General features: G+C 65.5%; 2 protein-coding genes across 9 annotated transcripts in view; one reads left to right on the forward strand and one right to left on the reverse strand.

The window, feature by feature from the left end:
* The first annotated feature begins 771 nt into the window (after positions 1-771).
* NKX6-2 (NK6 homeobox 2) lies at positions 772-3054 on the forward strand. The gene is made up of 4 exons (XM_051830607.2): positions 772-1292; positions 1363-1535; positions 1668-2339; positions 2730-3054. The coding sequence occupies exons 1-3, from the start codon at positions 887-889 to the stop codon at positions 1920-1922; spliced, it is 834 nt and encodes a 277-aa protein (XP_051686567.1). The 5' UTR covers positions 772-886; the 3' UTR covers positions 1923-2339; positions 2730-3054.
* The window catches only part of INPP5A (inositol polyphosphate-5-phosphatase A), a 157129-nt gene continuing 136624 nt past the window's right edge, over positions 2701-23205 (reverse strand). For 2 of the 8 annotated variants that reach the window (XM_070057048.1, XM_070057051.1), the window contains exons 10-16: positions 16763-16858; positions 16580-16654; positions 10698-10771; positions 6569-6680; positions 4221-4289; positions 3662-3746; positions 2701-3578 (exon numbers count right to left, since the gene is read on the reverse strand). In XM_070057048.1, coding sequence (XP_069913149.1) covers positions 3666-3746; positions 4221-4289; positions 6569-6680; positions 10698-10771; positions 16580-16654; positions 16763-16858 — 507 coding nt within the window. In that variant the 3' untranslated portion in view covers positions 2701-3578; positions 3662-3665. The remainder of the gene's footprint in view (positions 3579-3661; positions 3747-4220; positions 4290-6568; positions 6681-10697; positions 10772-16579; positions 16655-16762; positions 16859-23205) is intronic. The other 6 variants (XM_070057043.1, XM_070057049.1, XM_070057046.1 and 3 more) reach the window with 5 other exon arrangements.

Consider the following 23205-nt stretch of genomic DNA (forward strand, 5'->3'; position numbering starts at 1 on the left):
GCTTCATCCACAGGACGGTACCAGGGCCGCGCGCCCGCTCCGCAGGCCGACCTGCGACCGGCGGGAGAACGGCGGAGGGTGAGGCCCGGGCCGGGCACCGGCTACTCCTCGGTGGCCCCGGAAGGGAGACCTGGACCTCGCCCAGCAGAACGCGCCCGCGGAGGAGGCAGTGCCTTCGGCCCTGGGACAGGCCTCGCCTGCTGCCCACGCAGTCTACCCGTCGGCTCCCTGCCGCCGTTCGCGCCCTCCCCTCCACGCGCCCGCACCTGCAGCCCGCACGCCCGTGGCCGCCAGCCCGGGGTGCTCGGCGGGGCGGACTGGGCACGCCGAGCGCGGGTGTGGCCTCAAATCTGCATTCTTCCGGGCGGTAAAATATGTACTCGTATTTTTTCCCGATTCCCCATTAAAACCTTTGCCTAACTAAACTCCCATCGCCGGGATTTATTTCGTCCCGGGGGAGATAAATCAGGGGCGGATTTACGGCCCGGAAGGCGCCCGCCGCGCTAATGGGCCCTTCATGGAGTGCGCGGCCGGCGGGGGCGCGCGGCCGGCGGGGCGCTGGCCAATGGCCGAGCCGCGGGCGCCCGCAGCCAATCAGCGCGCGCGCCGCGCTGGGGCCCCGCGGTTATCAGCGCGCCCGTCCCGCGCGGCGCCGCTCCGACCCGGCCCGGAGCCGCCCGCCCGCCCGCCCACCGCCGCCGCCGCCGCCCCCAGCCCGCGCCGCTCCCAGCCCGCGCCGCCGCCGCCCGCAAGGCCGTCGGGCCGTCCGTCCGCCGGGGCCGTCGGCGCCCGCGCCCCGCGCCCGCCTGGGCCGCGCGCGAACTTCCCGGGCCGGCGGGCGGCGGCGGGGCCCGGATGGGAGCCCGGGCCGGCGGCGGCGGCGCCCATGGACGCTAACCGCCCGGGCGCGTTCGTGCTGGGCAGCGCGCCCCTGGCCGCGCTGCACAACATGGCCGAGATGAAGACTTCGCTGTTCCCGTACGCGCTGCAGGGTCCGGCCGGCTTCAAGGCGCCCGCGCTGGGCGGCCTGGGCGCGCAGCTGCCGCTCGGCACCCCGCACGGCATCAGCGACATCCTGGGCCGGCCCGTGGGCGCGGCGGGCGGCGGGCTCCTGAGCGGCCTGCCCCGCCTGAGCGGGCTCGCATCGTCGGCCAGCGTTTACTTCGGGCCCGCGGCCGCCGTGGCGCGCGGCTACCCCAAGCCGCTGGCCGAGCTGCCCGGGCGGCCGCCCATCTTCTGGCCCGGCGTGGTGCCCGGCTCGCCCTGGAGGGACCCGCGCCTGGCCGGCCCCGGTAAGTGGCCGCGCGGGGCTGCGGGCGGGAGGCGCGCGGGCCGCCGGACGCTCACCGGCCTCCTCCGCAGCCCCGGCCGGCGCGGGCCTGGACAAGGACGGGAAGAAGAAGCACTCGCGGCCCACCTTCTCTGGACAGCAGATCTTCGCCCTGGAGAAGACCTTCGAGCAGACCAAGTACCTGGCGGGCCCAGAGCGCGCGCGGCTCGCCTACTCGCTGGGCATGACCGAGAGCCAGGTGAAGGTGAGCGCAGCCCGGCGGGGTCGGGCGCCGCCGCCCGCATCCTGCGAACCGCCTGAGCGCGCGGCGCTCGGCCGGGGCGGGCAGAGGCCGGGGGCCCCGGAGGCGCAGCCTGACCGGCCGCGGCGCCCCCAGGTCTGGTTCCAGAACCGCCGGACCAAGTGGCGCAAGCGGCACGCGGCCGAGATGGCTTCGGCCAAGAAGCAGCAGGACTCGGACGCCGAGAAGCTGAAGGCGGGCGGCTCGGACGCCGAGGACGACGACGAGTACAACCGGCCCCTGGACCCCAACTCGGACGACGAGAAGATCACGCGGTTGCTCAAGAAGCACAAGGCCTCGAACTTGGCGCTGGTCAGCCCGTGCGGCGGCGGCGCGGCGGACGCGGTGTGAGGGCGCCGCGCGCACGGTCCGGCCCGGCCCGCGCCGGCCCGCTCCTGTTTTCGGAGAGCGCCAGAGCGAAATCTCTTTGTGTGATCAATAAATTATTTAACACGCCCCCGTCGGAGCCGTGGCTCCCGAGGCTGCACCGCGTGTTTCTTCCGAGTCGGGCCCGGGACCCGGCGCCCGCGGGCGGCCCGCCCATACCCTGCCCCGGGTCCAGTCTCCCCCGCGCGCGGGGTCTCCGCAGGTCGGCCGGGCGGCGGCCTCCCCGGCCCCGCGGCCACAGCCCGCAGCAGCGCGGAGACCGGGCGGGACCCCGAACCCGGGGGTCGCGCGGGGCGGCAGCCACGTCGCGGAGAGCGAGAGGCGGAGCCGACAGCGCCGAGACGGAGCAGGGCGTGCCCGGCCCAGGGCAGGCGGTAGCAGGTACGAACCCCGCACCCGCCGCCCGGAACCCTCCCGTGCGGGGTCTGGAAGGGTGGGTGACCCCGCGTCCGCGCTTCCGCCGCGTTTGTGGGTTCCTTGCGGGCAGAACGTGTGACTGCGTGCGGGTCGGGCTCGCAGGAGAGGTGCGCGATGACCCGGCCCCCACGGAGAGACCGCGCTGGGTGCGCAAAGCCTCGGGGTTGCCGGTCCGGACGCCGGGCGCGTCGCTGGCTCCAGGCCCTGCCGAGGCGGGAATCGCGCGCCCGGGCCTTCCGGATCAGAGGCGCGCCCAGGCAGGGGCCGCTTAGCATCTCAAAGGGGCCCCAGGGACGCGGACAAAGGCAGGCCGTCGGGCTGCAGGTTTTCACCACGATCAATTTTATTGCTTAGGAACTGAGCTGTCGCTTCTCCAGGCCTTGGGAACGGACATTTCCCCCCCACCCCCCGGACCGCGCAGACCCGGCCGGCAGCGGCGGACACAGATGCGGCGGACACCGCGCGGCAGGCTGTGGCGGTGGCTGTCCACGCAGACGGGCGTCTGGACGCTGTAGTGTTCTTTAGTGGGATCGGTACAAGGCGCTGTCTCCCCAGGGCCGACTGGGCCCCTGTCCCCCATGGCTCACGGTTTACTGTAGAATACCGGGCACCATGAGACGGTAACGCAAGACACGACGACGTGGCTTACAAGAGTCCACGGGAGCTCCTCGTTCAGTCCTCGGTGTGGCACAGAACAAAGGCAGGGGCGCTGGAGCCCCCGGCCGCGCTGGGGCGGCGCGCCCGGGCTCGGAGCCTGCCTGCCATAGACGCGCGTGCATTCGTACTGCAAATAGATTCAGCGTAAGTTTTGGTAAGGTTTATAAATTATTTTAAAAAGTATATATTTATATATATTTATATATAAAAACCGGAAGCAGCTGCGGTGAGATTCGGACGCCTGGAGCGCGGCGGCAGAGCCGAGCGAGGCCCCTCCTCCGACGGCCGCGCCGGGTGCAGACCGTGGGACCGAAGGCCAGACGCCGCCGTCGGCTAGTTTTGGCAACAGGACCGTGGCCGGCTTGGAAACCCAGTATTTCTACCTAACGTCACAGGGACAGACACGACAGTGAGGTATGTGAGGCTTTTCCGGAACGGTCCGGAGGCTGAAGCGAAGTGTGGGGCCGCCGGCGGGCAGGTGGCGTGGCGGAGTCTGCTACAGCGAGCGCTGGCCCGGGACCCTGGCGCCGCAGAGGCCTCTCCTGCCTGTGGGGGAGGGGCAGCTGGTCACGGGCGCACTCACACCGGGCAAAGCTGCGGAACGAGCGCTAGGAAGGAGCCATATTTACCACGTCACTGCACCACACAACACCTGTGCACACGTGCGCGAGGTTTACCTGCCCCGGGCGCCAAGCGAAAGGCCAGGAACACGGGCTGCAGCGGGGAGGAGAGGGCGGTCAGCGGCCCCGCCCCGGCCCCGCCCACACGCCCACCCCGCGCGCGGCCCCGGGCGGCGCCGGCCTCATCCCCGCGGTGCTGGGCGGTGACGTGCGCGACGGCCCGGGGACAACGGACTCCCAAGCGCGGGACGAGCCCGGGAGAAGCTGAGCCGCGCAAGGTCCTTGGATGCCCCAGCCAGGGGCGGGGCCTGCGCCGCCCACCCCCACCCTGCGACCCAGGCGCTGGAGAATCGCCGTCCCCCCACCCAAGGCTGTGAGCAGGCTTTTGTGCAAAAGTAAAACCATGAGTTCCACTCTGCTGGGACTGTCATTTCAGCCTCCCCGCCCAGCGGCCTGAGTTTGGAATTTCATTGACATCTAGTTAAATGCGCGCCGCCTGCAGCCCCAGCCCCGCCCCCGCCTGGCCCCTGCCCGGCCCCTGCCCCACCGCCCGCCCTGGCTACGTCACCTTGTGGTCTCCCATGCAGACGCTGGGCCCGATGTGGTCGTAGGTGACCACTTTGTCCTCACTCTCCGACTGGGAAAAGCAAGCAGAGAGGGGCCGGTGTCGGGGGCTGGGTCGCAAGGAGCAGGGTGTGGGGGGTCCCAGGGACACAGTCTCCACCGCCCGGTGCAGCTTGCTTCCCTGTGGACCCTGCCGGGCTCAGAGCTGCCCACGAGAAGGGAAGGGTCCCGCTTCCCCCAGGGCCTCCTCCCACCCCTGCTGGGGCTCCGGCCTCAGGGCCCTGCCCTGCCCACGGCTACTGCCACTTTCAGCAACCGGTGGCTCACCCACCCGGTTCAGATCAGGGCCCGGCTCTGCTCCCCTGCTGGGCCACAGGCCCCAGAGGCCTTTATCTTGGGGCTCAGGGGCACAGGGCTTGCTGCGGGGAGCCCCAGGTGCGGAGGGCACCGAGGCTTCTAGTCTGGAGTGCAGGGTGGGGGTGGGGGTCACTGGGCACCCGTCTTCCCATCTGTATTATCTAGAACAGCAGAGGCACCAAGCGTCACAGGGCTCTGGGCAGCCAGGAAGCAGAGGGAGCCCCGAGGTGCCAGGGTGGCGTGACAGACGGCACCATACAGGCGAGCAGCCTGCGGGGGGGTCACCAGAGTCCAGGTGAGGGCAGGGCCCTCCTTCCAGGGCAGCCAGGTGTGTGCTGTGTCTGAATGGAAGGACCACACCCTCGGCCCCAAGGCTGGCTTCCTCGTGGGTGGACGCCATGGGGAGCAAGTGCGGGGTGCGGGTCCTGTGACCTCGGGCACCGGCCAGCCGATGCCTCTGGCCCCTCACAGCTTGCCGTCTGCCCCGTCTCAGCACCGCAGCCTCCACAGAGCTGACCAGCAAGCCCAGGCCGAGCCCAGCCTCATTCAGCAGGGCCGTCACAGCGACAGCTCACGGTGGCCTTTTCCTGGGGCTTCCTGGGGTGGGCCCCCCGCCCAAGCTCACTACAGACCCGTGGACTTCAGCCGCTGGCCTGGCAAGGTCCCCCCAGCCAGGGGGAAGGGCTCGGGCTGCCCCAGGCACTCCAGGGACAGTGCCATGTCGAGACCAGCAGGAGTGCGAGGCAGCCTGTGGGGCTCTGCCCTTGCTGGCTGGAACCCTCTGAGCCCCCTGTGCTCCAAGGCCCTGGGGACAGGTCTACCATGCAGGGCTGTGGTCAGGACCCAGGCTGGTGCCAAGGCAGGGGACATGGACGGGGCGTGCAGGATGGCTCACAGGCTGGGGGCTGGACAGAGGGGCTCCGATCACCCCCCCGGCCTCCTCCTGACCATCAGCCCATGGCACAGTCAGAAACCCCTGGTTCTGGACAGCAAGCACGGAGAGTCCACTTCCTCCTCCGCCATCACTCCCCTGAGGAGGGAGCTGACACAGCTGAGGCAGACGCTGGTCGCTTTGAATCCGGTCCTTTGTTAAAATGCAGATCTGAAAATCCCGTGAAGTGAACCTCGGCGACATCGGCTCCTGTAACTCCAGGCCCACACAGGAGCTCCGACCACTCCGGTGTGGGTGTCAGCAGAGGGGTTAGGGTGCCCCATCGCCCTGCAGAGGGTGGGGGCTCGAGGCCCAGCTCCCTACTGGCGCGGACCCTGGAGGGCAGCAGGCAATAGCTCCAGTGCTTGGCTCCCTGCTGCCCACAAGGCTTCAGCCCAGCCCAGGTGACTGTGGGCACTCGGGGAGTAACCAGCAGGCAGGAGCGGTCTCTCAGCTACAAATTAAGACGATGACAGACCTGTCCAGTGTGCCTATGACCTCCGCTCTCCTTTAAAATCCTTACAAGATTTGTTCATTTATTTGAAAGACACAGTGACAGAGAAGGGGGAGGGAGAGGAGTCTCCCATCTGCTGGTTCACACCACAATGGCTCAGGCTGGGCCAGGCCAAAGCCAGGAGCCTGGAACTCCATCCCAGTCTCCCTTGTGGATGGCAGGGGCCCAAGCACTTGGCCCATCTCTGCTGCTTCCCAGTCACGAGCAGGAAGCTGGATCCCAAGCAGAGCAGCCAGGACTTGAACGGGCACTCCAGCGCGGGAGGCTGGCCTTGCAAGCAGCGGCTTAACCCACTGCACCACACCGCCAGCCCTGCACCCTCAGTGCAGACGAGACCGCATCTCACTGACAGCCACCGGCCTGTGTCTGGAGCTGAGACCCTGGTGTCTGCCAGAGGTGACTCGGCAGATGCTGGTGTGTCTGTGGCATCAGAGGTGACTCAGCACCTGAGTTCAGCTCCTCTCAGGACGAGATCAGGGATGCGGCTCAGGCCAGCCACCGGCCCACGCTCCGCCTTCCTCCCCGGCGCGTCCCCGCGGCTGTCACTCACCCTCAGCACCAGCTCCCTGGCAGAGGGGGACATGAGGATTCGGTCACACCACGCGGGGCACCGGGTGTTCATGTACTGCTCGCCCTGGGCACAGTCCTCGCTATACGGGTAGCTGGGGACAGGGAGGCAGAAGGTCAGGGGTGCCCGGTGCCAGCCACGCCCATGTCCCAGAGGGAAGGCCACCCAGGGAGAGAACATGGCAGTTTCCAGAAGAGAAAGCAAGCGTTCCTGCCCCGCCGGGTTCCCGCACAGCGTCCTGTTGCCTCTGCCTGGTGTGGGCCGGTTTTTGCGTGAGCATGGTCTGAAGCACAGTGGGCATCCACATGGGGCGGCGGCCTCAGCCTTCACCCAGCTCACCTCCCTGTGGGGTCTGGGACAGCAGGCACCCGCCACCCACTGAGGCCCGGACTCAGGAACAGCCCAGCTGCCCATGCCATGGGCTGGGGCCCCGACGGCCCTCAGACCTGCCCGCTCCCTCTGCAGCAGTGGCCTAGCCAGAGGCGAGGGGGCCGCTGTCCACTGCTGCTGCACCACAACGCAGTCTGGATCGGGGGGCTACAGCCTCAGGCCCCTCACCCACTGTCCTGTTTAAACTGCAACCCCTCCCCCCAGGGGCATTCCAACTGGGCCCACACTGAGGAGGCAGCAAAGCAATCCCCATGACAGGACCTGACTCTGGGGAGACGCTAAGGGCGCCCGCCCGGTGCAGCGTCTCAGCCACGCCTCCTCGTGGAGGTCAGCAGCGGGCACTTTGGGAGGCTTCCGGCTGCTCCGCGTGAGGGGCGTGGCTCTGGTTTTCCAGGCACCTGTCAGGTGTGCACTCCCTGCAGCCCCAGGCCCTGGCCCTCCAGGGCACCCACGTCCGAGTGCCCGCTTGACCCTGAGCCTCTGTCCTGAGTCCCCACTGTCCTGGGTCTCTCTCCTGCCCTCAGGGAGGCCTCTGGGACCCCCGTAAGGACACAGCCAGGGCCAGAGCTCAAGGTGACTGACATGCGTCTGTGACGACAGGTTCACTCCCACGCGTGCCAAAGAGCTTGAGCCCATTGACGTCCCCTCCAGTGCTGGCAGAAGCTGGGAGTGGGTGGGAGGCCCTCCACCCACAGCTCTTGAAGGACTGGCTCAGAGAGGAGCCAGGCAGCAGTAGCTCCTGCGCTGCCTCCTTCGCAGGCTGTACCCAGTCTCCTGGGGATTCACCAGGGCCAAGAACCTGGTGCCAAGGGAGTGCTGGCCAGAGTGGATGGCAGGGCCGCAGCTAGTGGGCGCCCCCGGGTCCCGGACACGGATGGCCATCCTGCTCCCGCCTGCGCCCGCGGGCACGAGGTGCTGCCGGACACCGCCTGGGTGCTGGTGATTAATGCGGGAGACTTATCTGGCGCAGGCCGGGCAGGTGGGGGAGGATGGTCATCTTTAACGGAAGTGGTGATAAAGGAACAATCGCCCACCTGTGCTTGCCCCGGCTCCCTGCAGGATGTGGGCAGCGGTCCCTTTGGCCTTGCTGCAGGCCGCCTGTTTACCATGGCCAGGCCAACCGGCCCTGCCCGGAGGCCCAAGGGACGCTGGAGGCACAAAGCCCCAGTGTGTGGGTCTGGGAAAGCCCCGGAAGAGATAGGGTGGGGGCCCCATCTCCGCCTAGCTCCTGGCCCTCCTCGGCCACAGCAGCACCGCCCATGTTCATGGCAGGGGCAGGGCCTTCCCGGCCCCGGCTTCTCAGGGGGCATGAGGCCTGTAGCCGCTGCCAACAGCTGTGAGGGCAACACAGCTGCTTCCAAGGGGCAGTGGGGGCAGGGCTCTGACATGGTCCCTCCCCACCACACTCATGGAGGAAACCGAGCAGCCCCTCGAACAAGAAGCTAAAACCAGAAACCCCCGAACGGCAGCAGCCCTGTGCGGAGCGTGGGGGCAGGCGGTCCCAGTGCCAGCCCCATGCACCTGCAGGGGCGGGGCAGAAGTCTCTCCCCTCCCCAGGGTATGGCTCGCTCAGCGCAGGGCTCCGCCTGCCTTCTCCCCACCTTCTGCAGTTTGCTCAGCTGAGCCCCTCTGTTGCGGCGTCCCCGAGCGTGGACGGTGGGCTCGCCACCTCCGATACCCCTCCCTGCCGTGGCGGGGCCAGCCTGGGCTCCGTCGCCTTCCCAGGTGATTCAACGCTTGGGGCCTCGTGGGAAGGTGGCATTTTCAGGAACTCGGGGCAAAAACTGCCCTGGAAACACACAGAGACGCCCTTTGCCCTTTGCCCTGTGTTCTGACGGAACTAGGGCAGTGTCCCGGGGTCCCTGCTGCAGCCCTGGAGCCTGAGGCAGGACTCTGCCCAGGGGAGGGGCAGTGAGGAAGCCCTGAGGGCCAAGGGGTGGGGAGCGGGGCGGGGAGCTGTGGACGGGACAGAGGTGGTACTCCTGGGACAGGAGGAGTGGGCCTGGGGCAGGATTTGGGGTCCATGACCAAACTCAGGCTCAAGACTTCGGGGAATGCGCTGACGGTACCAGAGCGCCCAGATACAGGGGCTCCACCTGGTCACCTGAGGCCAGCGGTGCAGCCATGCTCACGCCCCGCCCTCCACCCCGGTTCCAGGAAGTCCCGGGGTGGGGGTGGGGGGAACATGGTGAGCTCTTCTTGCAAACTGAAATTGCTACTTTTTCCTAAAAATTGTACTTTTATGGAACATATAAGGGGCTTACTACTATTTCAGATGGAATAGTAAGTATTTAAGGGTGCACAGCTTGGCAAGTGAGAGCTCCCAGGGAACGCGGCCACTCTGACGGCTTCTCTCGCAGGAGACCCCAGGGCGCTCAGCACAGCGAGCTCAGAGGCAAGCCGCCAAGTTCAGGAATAAGCAGCAAACACACGACAAGCCACGCCCGTGCTGACCAGCCGTGTGGCCGCGGGACAGAGGCCCGGCTGTCACAGGCCATGGGCAATGAGCAGAGGATGGGCAGCCAGGAGCCTCCATGGAAGGCAGAGGGCCCAGCAGGGCAAGACCCACCCCAACAGGCCGAGTCCCAGGCCTTCCAGAAAGTTCTGGGAGGAAGCGGTGTCCTGACAGATGCCCCGAGTCCGTGTCCGGGGTGCAAAGGGCTAGGGCCTCCTCCACGCGCACCTCGGAGAGCTCAAGGTCATTCCCGAGTGAAACCAAAGTGGGTGCGACTCGGGTCAGCGCACAGGCCCCAGGCTGGCGCCCAGGTCAGAGTGCCCTCTTGACCCTCAGCCTCTGTCCTGAGTCCCCACAGGAAGGGCCTGGCCACAGCCCACAGAGTCCATCCAGGCCACAGAGCCGCCAAGAAGACAATGGCTGGCAAAGGTGCCCACTCGCTGGAGGGGGCCTCACAGTCTGACGAGGGGTGCAGGCGCCAGCCATGCAGTGGCCAGAGGGTGGGCACTGTGGGCTCCCCACCTGAGACAGCCTTTGTCAGCAGGGAGTCCAGGCAAGGCCAGGTCAGCCGACTCCTCTGCTCAGGGTCTCCAAGACACCCCACCTGGGCCATGGGTGGTCTGCACCTGGGCCACCCAGGAAGCCAGCAGATTAGGTCTCAGGGACTGTAGGGCTGAGGCCTGGCCTCCTCCCTGGGGGTCAGCCAAGGTCACTCTCGGCTTGCGGTCATGTGTGCCCTCAGAGCCAGCAACGGCCAGGGGTCCCGGGCCTGCTTTGAGTCCACCTCCCTCCACCACAGTGCTGCCTCCAGCCAGCGAGGGCTCAGGTTACCGGGCCCAGCTGCCTGGGTGGCCGAGGCACACTCGCTTTCCAGGGTTCTTTGCTGAGTCCACCTGCAACCCCCTCGGCTGCCCAGAACACGTCCAGTTCTGGGATGTGGGCGTGGCGTCTCTGAGCCCCACCCTCCTGCCACACCCATCAATCAACCCCAGCAGCAGCCACTCTGTGCCACTCAGGCCCCGGCTCCGCCAGCCCAGCCATGAGGCCAGGCCCACGTCACGGCTGCCTCCCTCCCCAGGCGGCAGACATGACCGACCTTGCAGGTCGGAGAAACTCCAAGACTCCAAAGAAAGACGACAGCAGAACTGCTTGTTAGAGACAGGCAACCGTGAGGCTGGGTGGCCACGCACGGCTCACGCCCGTGGACAGACCGGGGAGGGCGGCGGCACATTACCTGGCTCCTTCGGCAGGCACAGCGCCGCTTACCTGGGAGGGAACGAGATATCCAGTTCACACAGCCTGTCCTTAAAGACAGACAACTCTTTGTCAAATTCCAAGAGCTGAAGACAAGAAAAAGAAGAAAACACAGTCACCTCTGTGTGACGTCCCGGCAACACGCATGGCTCAGGCACTTGCCGTGACACGTGCCTTGCCTACAGCTGCTCGGTCACCAGTGAGACACGGGCGTCCACCCAGCTCTCAGGTCCAGCTGCCCCGCGCTGCAGGGGAGACACAGGCAGGGGCCCCGCCAGGCTCGGCAGCCGCCCTGAGGGGCTCACTCAGCAAGAGGGGAGGCCATGAGTGGACCAGGAATCCCAGCCCTGGCGTGCACACAGTCTGGCAGACCTCAGGCATGACATGTTCACTTCTGTGTGCAGAGGGGACACGGATGGCCCAGGGCGCCTCCGAGCAGCCACCACACGCACCCTCAGGGACCCAGCCGCAGTCCTGTTCCTTCCTGCCCCCTCACCCCACAGGGCCTCCCCGACTCCACAGAGCCCAGCCACACTCCCGCCAACAGCTGAGCACTTTGGGGGAGGGGTCAGCACTATGGCCTCCCCCAGAGTGGTCACCTCTGTGGTGCCAGCAAGGTGTGACACCATCAGCCACGTCTGCCTGTACAAACCTCACAATCCCACAGAGCACGGGCAGAGGGGGAGGCACGAAGCACAGGAGACCCCTCGGGGTGCAGCCGAGGCCTGGGCTCCCAGGGTCCTGCGTGTGCCTGTGTGAATCCACTTCCTGCTGGGGGAGGAGCAGACAGCGAACCCTGCCCTGCTCTGCTGCCACCACGGCCCACACTCCTGTGCCGAGCGGTGGCTCTTACTCCGCCTGAGGAGGGGTCACCCCCAGCCGGCAGCTTCTGCAGTTATCTGGAGTCAGCTCCTCTAAGGAGCAGGGAGGGAGCAGAGTCGCCTGTGTTCGTGGGTCAGCACGACAAGCGTGCTCACGTGTCTGCTCGTGAGTGCACGCACACGCCTGCCCATGTGCAATACACGTAGACAGACAGGCACCGCAATGAGAACATTCCAGACAGAACAGCCCCCTCTAACGCCAAGGCGGGCCCACTGGTTTCTCGGGTACTAAGCCGAGGCAGGGCAGGCTGTGGGCTCCGTGGGCTCTGTGGGCTCCGTGTGCAGGGCAGAGGGCAGGTGCAGGCCCGTGTCCTCCTTCAGCCTGCTCTGGTCACGGTGTGCTGCTTCCATCTCTCACCTTCCGTGGTTTCAACAGTTTAAAATATTCCTATCACACATTTTCCGCTCGACGTCCTTGGGTGCTGGGCAGGCGTCCACGAGCCCTGGGCACCTGGGCCATGCAGCCATGGCCATGGCTCTCAGTCTGCCCAGTCTGCAGCCTCACGGCCGTGCCACACACCAAGTGGCCGCCCGCTGCCCGCCAGGGCACGCCTCCAGTGCCCTCCACACAACCAGGATTTCACCTCCCAAGTCAGATTTTCTTCCTTACTCCTTCACTTTGACCCTCGTACGTTACCCGAGCCTCACGTCCAGAAGGTGGACCCCAGTGGCAGCCTGGCTGCAGCCAGACTACACGGTTTCTGCTGTCTGCAGGCCTGGCCCTCCAGGCGGATGGCTCATGCCACCGGGTGAGCCAGGAAGTGGCCGCAGGAGAGCTGGGCTCGGGCCTCGGAGGAAGCCGTGGGCTGCACATGTGGCCACTGTGTACCAGAGACAGCACATGGACCACGGGGGCCACTCCCGGGAATGCCAGGCAAGCCCTGCTGTGAGCAGTTTGACCTGGTGCCTGGGGACCCCCGACGTTAACCTCCTAATGGAGTCATCCCATGAGGTACCAGGGCACACCTGCCATGCCTCTGCAGAGGCTCAGCTGTCACACTGTGGGCAGTGGGCAGCGCTGGCCTTCCCAAAGTTGGGAGGAGTGGGCACACGGGGCCTCCTGAAGTGAGGGCCTGGGTTCATTGCTGGGCTCACTGCTTTCCGTGGGACCAGGAAGGACCCCGGGCCATGGACGGGGCACTGCACGGATGTCCACAGCCCTCTCACTCCGGTCCCAGCACACTGACCCATGGTGCCGGCCCAGCTGCAGAGCAGCTGAGGTGTGTGCAGGCCAGGTCCAGGCTGTGCCCACAGCAGCTCTAGTGGGCTCGGCCTGTGCCACCTCCTGCCCCCACTGCCCAAAGGCAACCTGGTGGTCACAACAGGTGTCACAAGGCTGGCATGCACTGTTTCCCAAGGGGCCGTCCAGCCTTCCACAGTTCCTCGGGCAGGGGCCTGGGAACACAGTGCTGGGCAGTGGCAGCAGCCAGCTGTGTCTCGAGGCTGCGGCCACCTGGAAGTGACCGTCTCCTGTGTGACGGCCCTGCCTCCACCCCACGCTGCGGGTTTGAGTGAGCGAAGTAAAAGGGATTTGAATCCGAATCTTCAAGCTGCCGAGATGGGGGTGGGGGAGGTGTCCCCATGTGCTCACCCCAGAGCCCTCCATTCTGAAGGGAAATGGCACGGCCCACACATGGTCCAGTGTCACAGACATGCTAAGACGAGGACATGCTTGCACACTCAGTGTCATGCAGCACACGCTCAGCTCATGCTCAGCACACGCTCACTCCGGCACAACAGTGAACAAACCGCCAGACTCCACCTCTGCCTTCCTGGGATGGCAACACCAATGTAGCAGCCGGGCAGGCAAACTTGGCAGGCACTGTGCCGAGCTGCTGCTGCACTGGCAGCCTGCGGCGAGTGGCCCAGAGACCCAGACAGACCTCCCAGCTTCCGGGAAGCGGTGCGGGTCAGGTGCCAGAGGAGACGATGCCTGGAGTTTCTGTTGAATTGGTCATTTGTATCTCTTCGAGATGCTTCAGGAACATGATAACCAATTTCCCAGGCATCTGAAACATTCTTGCTGATTACAAAGTGAGGACCAGCGCCGGGGCCGACAGTGATGAAGCGGCAGCCGAGCGTCCGTCAGGGCCGCCGGCTCCACGGGCTCCTCTGTGACCGTGCAGACACGGCTGATAGGGAAAGCGGCGTGCGCGAGATCGATGCAACTGCGGCGGGCGGCGCCCGCACACGCCGACGTCTCTGTCCAACAGGCCTCGCGCGGGCGAAGGCCCGGGCCCTGCCCCACGACCGCCGGGGGAAATTTAATCTCTGCAAATCCTCACCAGGGCGCTCGGTCCTGCCGCCCTGACAGCCGCACTTACAATTAATTATACAATGGCGATGGGGATATCGACTAAACAAAGCCATAAATCATAGCAAAAGTCAATGTGCACGGACACACTCAATCATGTCCTGGCCAATGATTACTACTCTTAAAATACAATAATTATTTTCAGGAGCCAGCTCGAATTAAATTTCTGTCAGCCGGGTACAAGAGCGGCGGTTGATGAAGGGTGCCACGGATCCTGGGCGAGGCCGGCACAGGCACATCCATCCTGCGGCGGGCAGCCTGCCTCTGCGGAGGTGAGACACCTCGGACACGCACCAGGCTGAGCGCCTGGCCCCTCGGCGCGTGGGGAACAGGGCAGGTGCCAGGGGCACCCATGAGACGAGCCGCCTCGATGAGGCACTGCCGCGTCGGACATGACGGACGGGACCCGGGAGCTGCAGCCGGCGCCCACCCGTGCTCGGTGCTGCCTCAGCAAAGCCACTTCCACGGCACGCAGGCTCGGCCTCTGTGTCCCTGCAGCCTCCAGCGCAGGGCAGCTGCTGGCCTCAACACTGCAGGGTTCTCCTGAATATTCAGATTTTCTCCTATTTAGAAAGCCAGCCAGCACAGAGGGGAGGCGTGAGGGGAGGGAGGGCTTCTCACGCTCAGCACAGCAGTGCGTCCTCCGCTGGGTCCGCTCCTGCCTGGGCTCAGGCCCGCCTTGCTCCTCCAGAACACTCCGCTCAGCCTCGCTGGCATCTTCCTCCCAGGGGCTCTCCTCTGAGGGCCCTCTGCTTTCTTCCTGCCCTACTCGAGGTCCCTGGAGACCCCACTCCCCTGGCTCAGCTGGGATTCCTGGGCACTCACCCTCCACACAGGTGCACCTGCCCCTCCCTGCTGTCCTCTTCACTCGGCCAAAGTGACCAGGCTGCCACCCTGCTTGCACAGGAGGCAAGCAGGGCAGGACCCAGCCACAGAGCTGTCCTCTGGCAGGACTTGGCTGAGCAGACAGCTCTCTGCGACAGGTACTGGAGGGCAGGGTATCAGGCACAGGCTGGTGGAGCCTGTGCACGCACAGTGTGCGAGCTCCCACAGAGCAGGAAAACAGGCCTAACGGACACATAGCAGGGCGTGGCGCTGAGGCCTGGCCGGCCTCCGTGGGGTCCAGGAAGGGGAGGGGAGGCAGACCCAGGCCTGACACCACAGGGAGAGGGGTGGGGAGCCACAGAAAACCCTGTTCTCAGTGATGAGGTGACAAGTGGTGACAGGCAACTCGCAAGAACAGAGGAAGGACATGGCAGAGGGAGGGTTGGGGCCAGCAGATGAAGTAACAGACAGGGCCTTGGTGGGGGCTATGAACATTCGAGGGACACAAGGTGGACAGTGGAGCAGTCCCGGGTGTGGACTCAGGCGGGCCCAGCTCTCTCCTAGACACCTGCACATCCTGATCCCTGAGCCCTCCCAGCTGGGAGGGGAAATGAACACCTCCCCACAAAGCACTGAGGTACCAGCCTCGGGGACGCAGGACGCAGTGTGGGCACATGGACAGGGCCCAGGGCGCACGGTGTGGGCACATGGACAGGGTCCAGGGCGCACGGTGTGGGCACATGGACAGGGTCCAGGGCGCACGGTGTGGGCGCATGGACAGGGTCCAGGGCACACGGTGTGGGCACATGGACAGGGTCCAGGGTGCACGGTGTGGGTGCACGGACAGGGTCCAGGGCGCACGGTGTGGGCGCATGTACAGGGTCCAGGGCGCACAGTGTGGGCGCACGGACAGGGTCCAGGATGCACAGTGAACTCACGACAAAGCCCAGGCTTCCCACCTGGTGCCTGGGCTCTCCCCGCCCTATCACCTCCCTTCAGCTGTCACTAGGGGAAGCCTCCAAGGGCAGGACCCACCCCTGCTACACATGGCAGCCCCTGGGTGGTTCGCTGCTTTCTCAGGGCAGCTTCAAGGACCCAGAACCCACTGTCTGATTTCCAGGAATCTTGGGAGCTGGTTGTTAAGTGAGGCTTCGCAGCCAAGAGCTGGCAAATGCATTGCCAGCATCAGTCACCAGAACTCCGACTTGCGCGCGACACGTACCTAATGCATGCTTGCAAAGACACTGCATGTGGGGGAGAATAAAATATTGGGCCAACAGAAAACGGAGCAGGGGCGAGAGTCCTGGCTGCTCGACTTCCGATTCAGCTCAATGCACTAGTCTAACCCAGCTCAGCCCTGGCTGCCACAGGTGTGGGGATGAATCAGCAGACGGAGGGCTGACCCGCTCGCTCTGGTGCTCTGCCTTTCTAGCAGATGAGAAGGAACGTTTTAAAATAGATAAATGAAAGTGGATTCTTTAAGCCAGGGACGCCTCTGGCAGAGACCACGGCTTTTACTGAGTGACTTGAGCCACACACACTTCAACTGACCTATGTAGTCATGCACACACAGTTGCACGAACACAATGTTCCTGTGCAGCTGCGTGTGCACAGCACTCAAGTACACAACCCCACACACACGTGCACACACATGCACACTCACACGTCCTCACATGCATGAACACATGCACACATGTACACGAGAACACACCGCACACAGCCAGGCCAGCAGCAGAGGCGCTGCAGGTGTGCACGTGTGGCTTCTCCCCACCAAACCCAACCCCGAGCTGTGAGCCCAGCCGGAGGTCTGCTCCACCAGCCCAGCCTCGTCAGCCGGCCCTGGACGCTGAGCCCTGGCGGCCCGGCGGACTCACCGCAGTGCCGTTGTTGTCCCGGAAGACTTCCTGGTTGACGTAGTCGAAGAGCTTCTTCTCTAACTGCAGCATCACCTGCAACGTCACAGCAGCCTCAGGGGGGTGTGGCCAGCAGGCCCAGCCCCCACCTCCGTCCTGCTGTCCAGTCAGGTGTGGCCAGGCGGTCAGCCCTGCGTCACTCACCTTCCGGTCATTGTCCGACTCCCGAAATATCAGCTTCACGACTTCGTTGGTGTCGGCGGCCCGGACGGTCTGCATGGTGGCTTTTGTGCAGAGCGTCTGTGGAGAGACAAGGCCCAGCCTCAGGAGCGGCCAAGGCCGAGCCCGCGGCTTTCCCAGCGGCCCTGGCTGCATGGACGCCTGACCCCCGACAGCAGCACAGTCTTGCTTCACAGCCCCCCACAGCCCTCCCCCCGGCTGCTGCCCACAGAACCCACGGCTCCACCCCCACCGCCACCCCCAGAGCTGCAAAGTGCTGTGCAGACCCCGACTGCAAGCACCGAGGAGGTGCTGGACACTGCGGCCACCACGCTGGGCCCCTGCCTGTCCTCTGAGGCTGGTGCAGCGTCCACTGCCCTAAGCCTGTCTCGGGCAGGCGCAGAGTGAGAAGGGAAGCCAGCAAGCACCCATACCCGTGGGTCAGGTGCAGTGGGCTGGGCTTTAGTGAGGACCACAGCACGGACACCAAGCCCAGGGTCCCAGAGGCAGGTGGGCGGGGCCTGAGAAGAGCAATGACTGCTCAGGCTCCCGTCCGAGAAGCCACGAGCATGGGGGCAGCAGACATGGGGCCACCTTGAAGCTGGTGCCCAGCCAGCCCAGGCAGCTGAGGGTGAGCCACTGAGGGGGCAGCAGAGGACAGAGAGGGCCGGGGAGCAGCCAGGCCATACCAAGGGATGCACCCAGCCCACGAGTGATTAGTGATTAAATTCAGAGTTGTTTAAGAAATTCTTGTCTCAACCTGGGTACCAGGCAGGGAAGGGTCAGTGGGGTCACTTCCCAAAGACAGGGAGCAGCCGGAAACTCCTCAGGCACCCCAGGGACCCATCAGACAAAGGGAGTGTGGGGGAGGGGCAGCACTGGGACCAGGGCCTCTGAGCCACCCGAGGGCACCTGTGGCAGAGGGCTTGAGCCTGTGACCTGTTGTCTGCCCAAGGCTCAGACAGCGCAGACACGGGGCAGATCTGGTGCTGGACACCTGGGCATGGGGGCTGACGCCGGCCGTCTGTAACTCAGGGTTTATGTGAATGACATCTTAACAAACCTGGATTTTTAAGAAGAGTGATTTTTATTTAAAAAAAAAGCATTACAACAAGATTGACTCTGCGCCTGAGCAGTCTCTTCTGGGCACCTGCCTGGTCTGCTGGACGCAGCCCCACCCCCACGCGGGCATTGACATTCAGAGCATGGCCAGAGCGGTCGCGGGTCGCACCCTCCACAGTGGCTTTTGGACTCAGTGTCACAAGTGAGTCTGGACGCCTTAGAACAGCCCGGGGATTACGACAGGCACCCAAACACCGCGGAGCGCCCAGCCCAGCCTGCGTCCCAAGGAGGTCCTGGCCCCATCCAGATGCAAATGCGCTTAAGGGGCTTAAGCTGCGTCTGTGAATGGGAGGAGGCGGGGCCGGGAGAGGGCACTGTCGCCACCCCAGGACTCCGTCTCCCAAAGGCATCAGCTGGGAACTTAAAAACCCTGCTTTATGTGGAGGCTCCCACAGGACGCCCGGGCCCCCCACAGCCTCCAGGGAGCCGCCTCATTCAGCTTTAAAGAAGTGACCAGGCCACCATTCTGTGCCTTTCAGGCCCGCCAAGTCGTGACCACTCATGCAGAAACCACCAGGGCCGGCCCTTCCGGCTCAGCTGCAGCAGAAGGGACCTTTCTCTTTTGAAAGAAAAAAATGCCCCAAATGCCATTTTTAAAAAGCCATCAACGATTTACTTCAGTATCGGGGCTCACGGAGGAAGCCCACAAAGGGTGGCCCTGGCACCTGCCTCACGGGCACTCGGCAACAGGACCACCGCGTGCTGTGAGTGACAGGGCTGCTCCCCGCCAGGCTGCAGAGGCGCCCCTGCCCCGGTGCACAGGAGCAGCGGCCAGGCTCCCGCCAGGCCCCGGATCTGCCCCTTGGCCTCCACCCGACCAATTCCGAATCCACCAAGGGCAAACTGTGTCTGGTGTCACCCGCCAGGCCTTGCAACCTCCAGACTGCCCTGTGCGTGCAGGCGCCTCTGAGCCACCTGCTCTCACACCTGCGGGAGAGGCTGCCCCCCGCCCCATGCAGAGCGGGTGGAGGCTCCCCGTCCAGTCTGATCTGGAGACAGGGGTGGGTTTCACAGCTCACCCTGGGCTGCACTCAGCAGAAAGCACCAGGTTTGGAAGTTCTAAGGGATGCTTTGGTCTGCGGTGGCTCAGAGGCACAGCGAGCAAAAACACATAAAATAGCTCCTGCAAATCTGTATCTGCAATAGAAACCAGACATGGCGGCTTGGACAGTGAGGCCACAGCCAGCCAACGGCTTGCTCCGAGGGACCTCCTGCTGCTGCCCCTCGAGGCCGTCCTGTCCAGCCTGCAGCTCTAGCCACGAGGCTGCCTCACTGCCCACTCAGCCTGCCCGCCACGCACAGCGGATGCGCCAAACCCAGTTGACCGGGCGTGGGCATGTTCCCTCGGGCTGAGGCAGCACAGACCTACCTGTTGGCGCCCACAGGCCAGCCTGGCGCGTGTCCCTGCACAGGCCTGCCCCAGCCCACCTGAGGTTCCCAGGACAGCTCCAGAGAGGCACAGATGGGCGGTGCTCACAGGCAGTGGGATCCATGGCGGTGAGGACGGTGGCGCCCACTGCAGCCATTCACAACACCGAGAAAGCAGAAGAGTGCGGTGCCCGCAGCGCTTGTGGGTCCGCCCCGCTGGGACTGAGGCTACGCTGGCGGGGGGTCCTGAGGACGCTGCCCCCGATTCTCCACGCCCATCCCTCTAAATGTGACCCTGCACCCGAGCTTTGATCCCCTGACAACGCCACGCAGGAGAACACGCGGACCCTCTGGTAGCGTGAAATCAGGGACAAAGGGGGCCGGCTTGCGGACCATCCGAAAGGAACAATTGAGAAGGGGCCGAGGGAAGCCGCGTGCCTGTTGGTGATAAATCTCGGCACTGCCAGGTTCCTCCTGGGTTCTGGACTCAGGGGTGAGCCCATCCAGCCGTCTGCTTGCCCACGCGCGTGTGCTGTGCGCCTCACGGGACTGCACCACAAAGAGCCTGGGCCCTGGCTTCTGCTATCTCACCGAACAGCACGGCGAAGGGTGGCAAAGTTGCATGCTGGGAGCCCTGGCATGCAGCACCGTGACAGCCGTGCGCTCAACCAGGCTGCACCCGGGTGTGGACCAGGCCAACAGCGGCAAACTTAGGAAACCTCAGGCTGCACTGGCCGATTCCTGGGAGGCACCGCTCCACCTAGACCACGTGGGCGGCTGCTCTCCCGGGCGCAGGGCACGGCCTGACGACAGAGCACATGCACCCGGGATGGCTCCTCTGAGCTCTGCGCACCCACACTGGACACAGCCGCTGGGGGCTGCTGAGACAGGGTCTGTTGTCAGCTCCAACCAGGAACTCGGGGCGGCACTGGCTGCAGGGCTGTCGACTGCCGTGGGAGCTGTCCCTTCCTGAGGGGCCGCCTGCTTCTGGGTGTCAGGGGCCTCTGCAGTGTTTATCCAGCAGGGACACGACTGAGGCCTGCAGCTCATGTTTTGCAGGTCCTAACAGAGCTGGCCCTGTCTGGCCACAGGTGACCTAGCCAGCCCTCCTCTCACTGCTGACCCCAGGCATTTGTCCTCCTTCCTCTCCTAACTGAACTCTTGGGGTTCCCTCTCTCCTCTACCCGCCAGAGTCACCATGGTGTCAGAGAAGCCGGCCCTGGCTGTGAAAGCCGAGCCGGGCGCCCGGTGGAGGGATCCTCACTGGGAAGCCGACCGGGGCGCCGGGTGGAGGGATCCTCACTGGGAAGCCGAGCCAGGCGCCCCGTGGAGGGACCCCCACTGGGAAGCCGACCGGGGCGCCCGGGGGAGGGATCCTCACTGGGAAGCCGACCGGGGCGCCCGGGGGAGGGATCCTCACTGGGAAGCCGACCGGGGCGCCCGGGGGAGGGAGGGACCCTCACTGGGAAGCCGACCGGGGCGGCGGGCGCCTAGCGCAGCCCTGTCTGCGGCTCACCCCGGCAATTCGGGCTGAATCCTGGCAGCGCTGCAAGGGCTACGTGGAGCCTCCTCCGTTGCCCCGTGACTCAGCCCGAGACAGAGATGCGCTCTGCAGGCCTGGGTCCCTCACTTAGGCTCAGGGAACACAGCTACCCGTGACGTTCACGCACGCGGACACCAGCAGTGCCCCTGGGGAGCCCACTGTCCTGTCAGGGCGTGGCTGCTGCCGAGGCCTCACGAGCACCTCAGCCTGCGCTCGGCGCCCCCATGGCAGTGCCTGCGGGTTCTGGGCACGGGGCCTCGGCTGTGCACCGCCACCTCGGGACACCGGGACCTGGGAGCACAGGGCGGCGGCAGTAGTCCCCAGCGCCAGACTGCCTGCCAACAGCACCTCGGGTCCTGTGTGTCCCCGCAGAGAGAAGCAGGGTAGACGTCGGCCCCCGGCCTCCACCCCGCACTCAGCTCTGGTGACGAGGATCCGAGGAGCGTGCTCAGGAACGGAATCTCCACAGCTGCCAACCACAGACGCCGGGGCTCACCTACCGATGCACACCCCGCCACCGCGCCACCGGCTCCAGGGCCCCTGCCCCAGACACCAGAACCTGGGGCCACTGGGACGCTCACAGGTCAGAGGGCAGGTGGCGTGGCACATGACACACACAATCCTGAGCTAACTCCGGGCAATGCGTCAGTGCTTTTCCCGTGACACACGGCTGTGCACAGCACACACACACGGACAAGGGCAGTGTCAGAAGTGCGCTGCCCCTCAAGGGACAAGTGGGCAGGGCGGGGGGAGGCGCAGAGACAGGAAGGGATGCCCTGTGCACATGGCTGGGGGAGGGGCACAGAGCCAGGATCAGTCTGCCCCGTCTCACACGCTGGCAGCTGGGCTCACACACGCACGGTGGCCCCGAGCCACAGGGAGCACATGTGACACAGCCTTGCGCCCACTGACGCGGCAGCAGCGTGACGACCCAAGCCGCTGCTCTGCTGCTCCTCGGTGCACCAGGCCCCGGCCAAGCCTCTGCTGCACATCGGGAGCGGAACGGGGTGGCCGGGGCCCAGGGGGCGGTGGTGCCACGCTGGGCTGGGCCTGTCTGCCCTGAGTGTCCGCTGCTAATGGCTCTCAGGAAGCTGTGTTCCTCCCCAGGCAGCTCTCAACAGGGAGGTGTGTGCATGGTCCCACCATCTGCCCTGGACACAAACTGCCCATGGTGCCAGACAAACCCTGGGACCCTGACAGCATCCCGAGTCACGCAGGGTGACCACGGCTGGCCCATCCGAGGCCCAGACACAGGAGATGGAGGTGTCAGACAAGGGAACGCTTGGGGCCAGTGCGGCTGTCACAGCTGTGCCATGGCCTTGCCTGGGTCAGTGTCTGTGGTCTGGGAGACTCGTGCACACAGAGGCCAGCCAGCACTTCTCCCAGAGGGCTGGGGCCTCCCGTGGGGCATGACCTTTGGGGTATGCCCTGTGGCCCTTCCCATGGCCAGCAGAGCCAGCGCCGGGACCCCTCTTAGTGCCCGTGTGAAAGGGGTGCCCCTCGTGCAGTCTGCCTGTCTGCGGCCGTGGCAGCTGGGGCGTCCCTCCCAGGACCCACCCCCGACAGGCCCAGCGGCCCCCAGGCAGGTACCTTACAGGGATCAGCAGCTGGCATGCAGCCACAGCCGCCAGCCTCCAGAATCACATCCATCACCCGGCTGTCAGCGAGGTGACGGCCAGCAGGTGTGGTGCGGCCGGGCCGTGCGGAGACGGGAGTGCCTGGCACCACTGTCACTCTGCGTCACCGTGGCCAGCTGAGCACCCAGCTGCCGGCTGCACCGAGCGAGGCACAGGACACGCCTCCCAGCAGCGGCAGCAGAGCTGAGCTGAAGGCAGCAGCGTCAGCGCGTCAGGCGGCACATGGCACTGTGTTTAATCGGCAAACGTTTTAATTACGCTTAAGCAGCTCCACGCGGATGCCGCTCTGGTCAGTTCTGCTCCGCGAGCACGCCTACATTCGGGCGCATCTGCAGCATGGGGGCGCAGGGGCCCTCTGCCCCAGCCCTTCTCCTCTGAACACAGGAGGCACCAAGGGCTCTGAGGCTGCCCCCCACCCCCAACCCAGCAGGATGAACAATCGTGACGTGTATCCGCCACAGCCTGGCTCCACCTCACTGGGCTCTCCGCATTTTGGAGACAGATTTACTTCACCTTTGCCAGGTCCTGCAGCCAGCCCAACAGTGTGGGCCAGCGAGGTGCTGTGAGGCTCTCTGGTGTGCTTGCTGAAAGCCAGGGGGACCCCTCGGCCGCCAGGAGGGAGGGGCTGACCTGACAATGACCCAGAGCGAGAGCGAGGCGGAGCCTGGCTGGGGGGAGCTCACGGGCACCCTCGAGAGGTGGTCACCACCCCTGAGCACACTGGCCGGCCCGCCCGCCCTCTAGCAGCTGGTTCTGCC

The sequence above is a fragment of the Oryctolagus cuniculus genome, chromosome 15 (genome assembly GCF_964237555.1).
Source record: "Oryctolagus cuniculus chromosome 15, mOryCun1.1, whole genome shotgun sequence".
In the NCBI taxonomy this organism is placed as follows: domain Eukaryota; kingdom Metazoa; phylum Chordata; class Mammalia; order Lagomorpha; family Leporidae; genus Oryctolagus; species Oryctolagus cuniculus.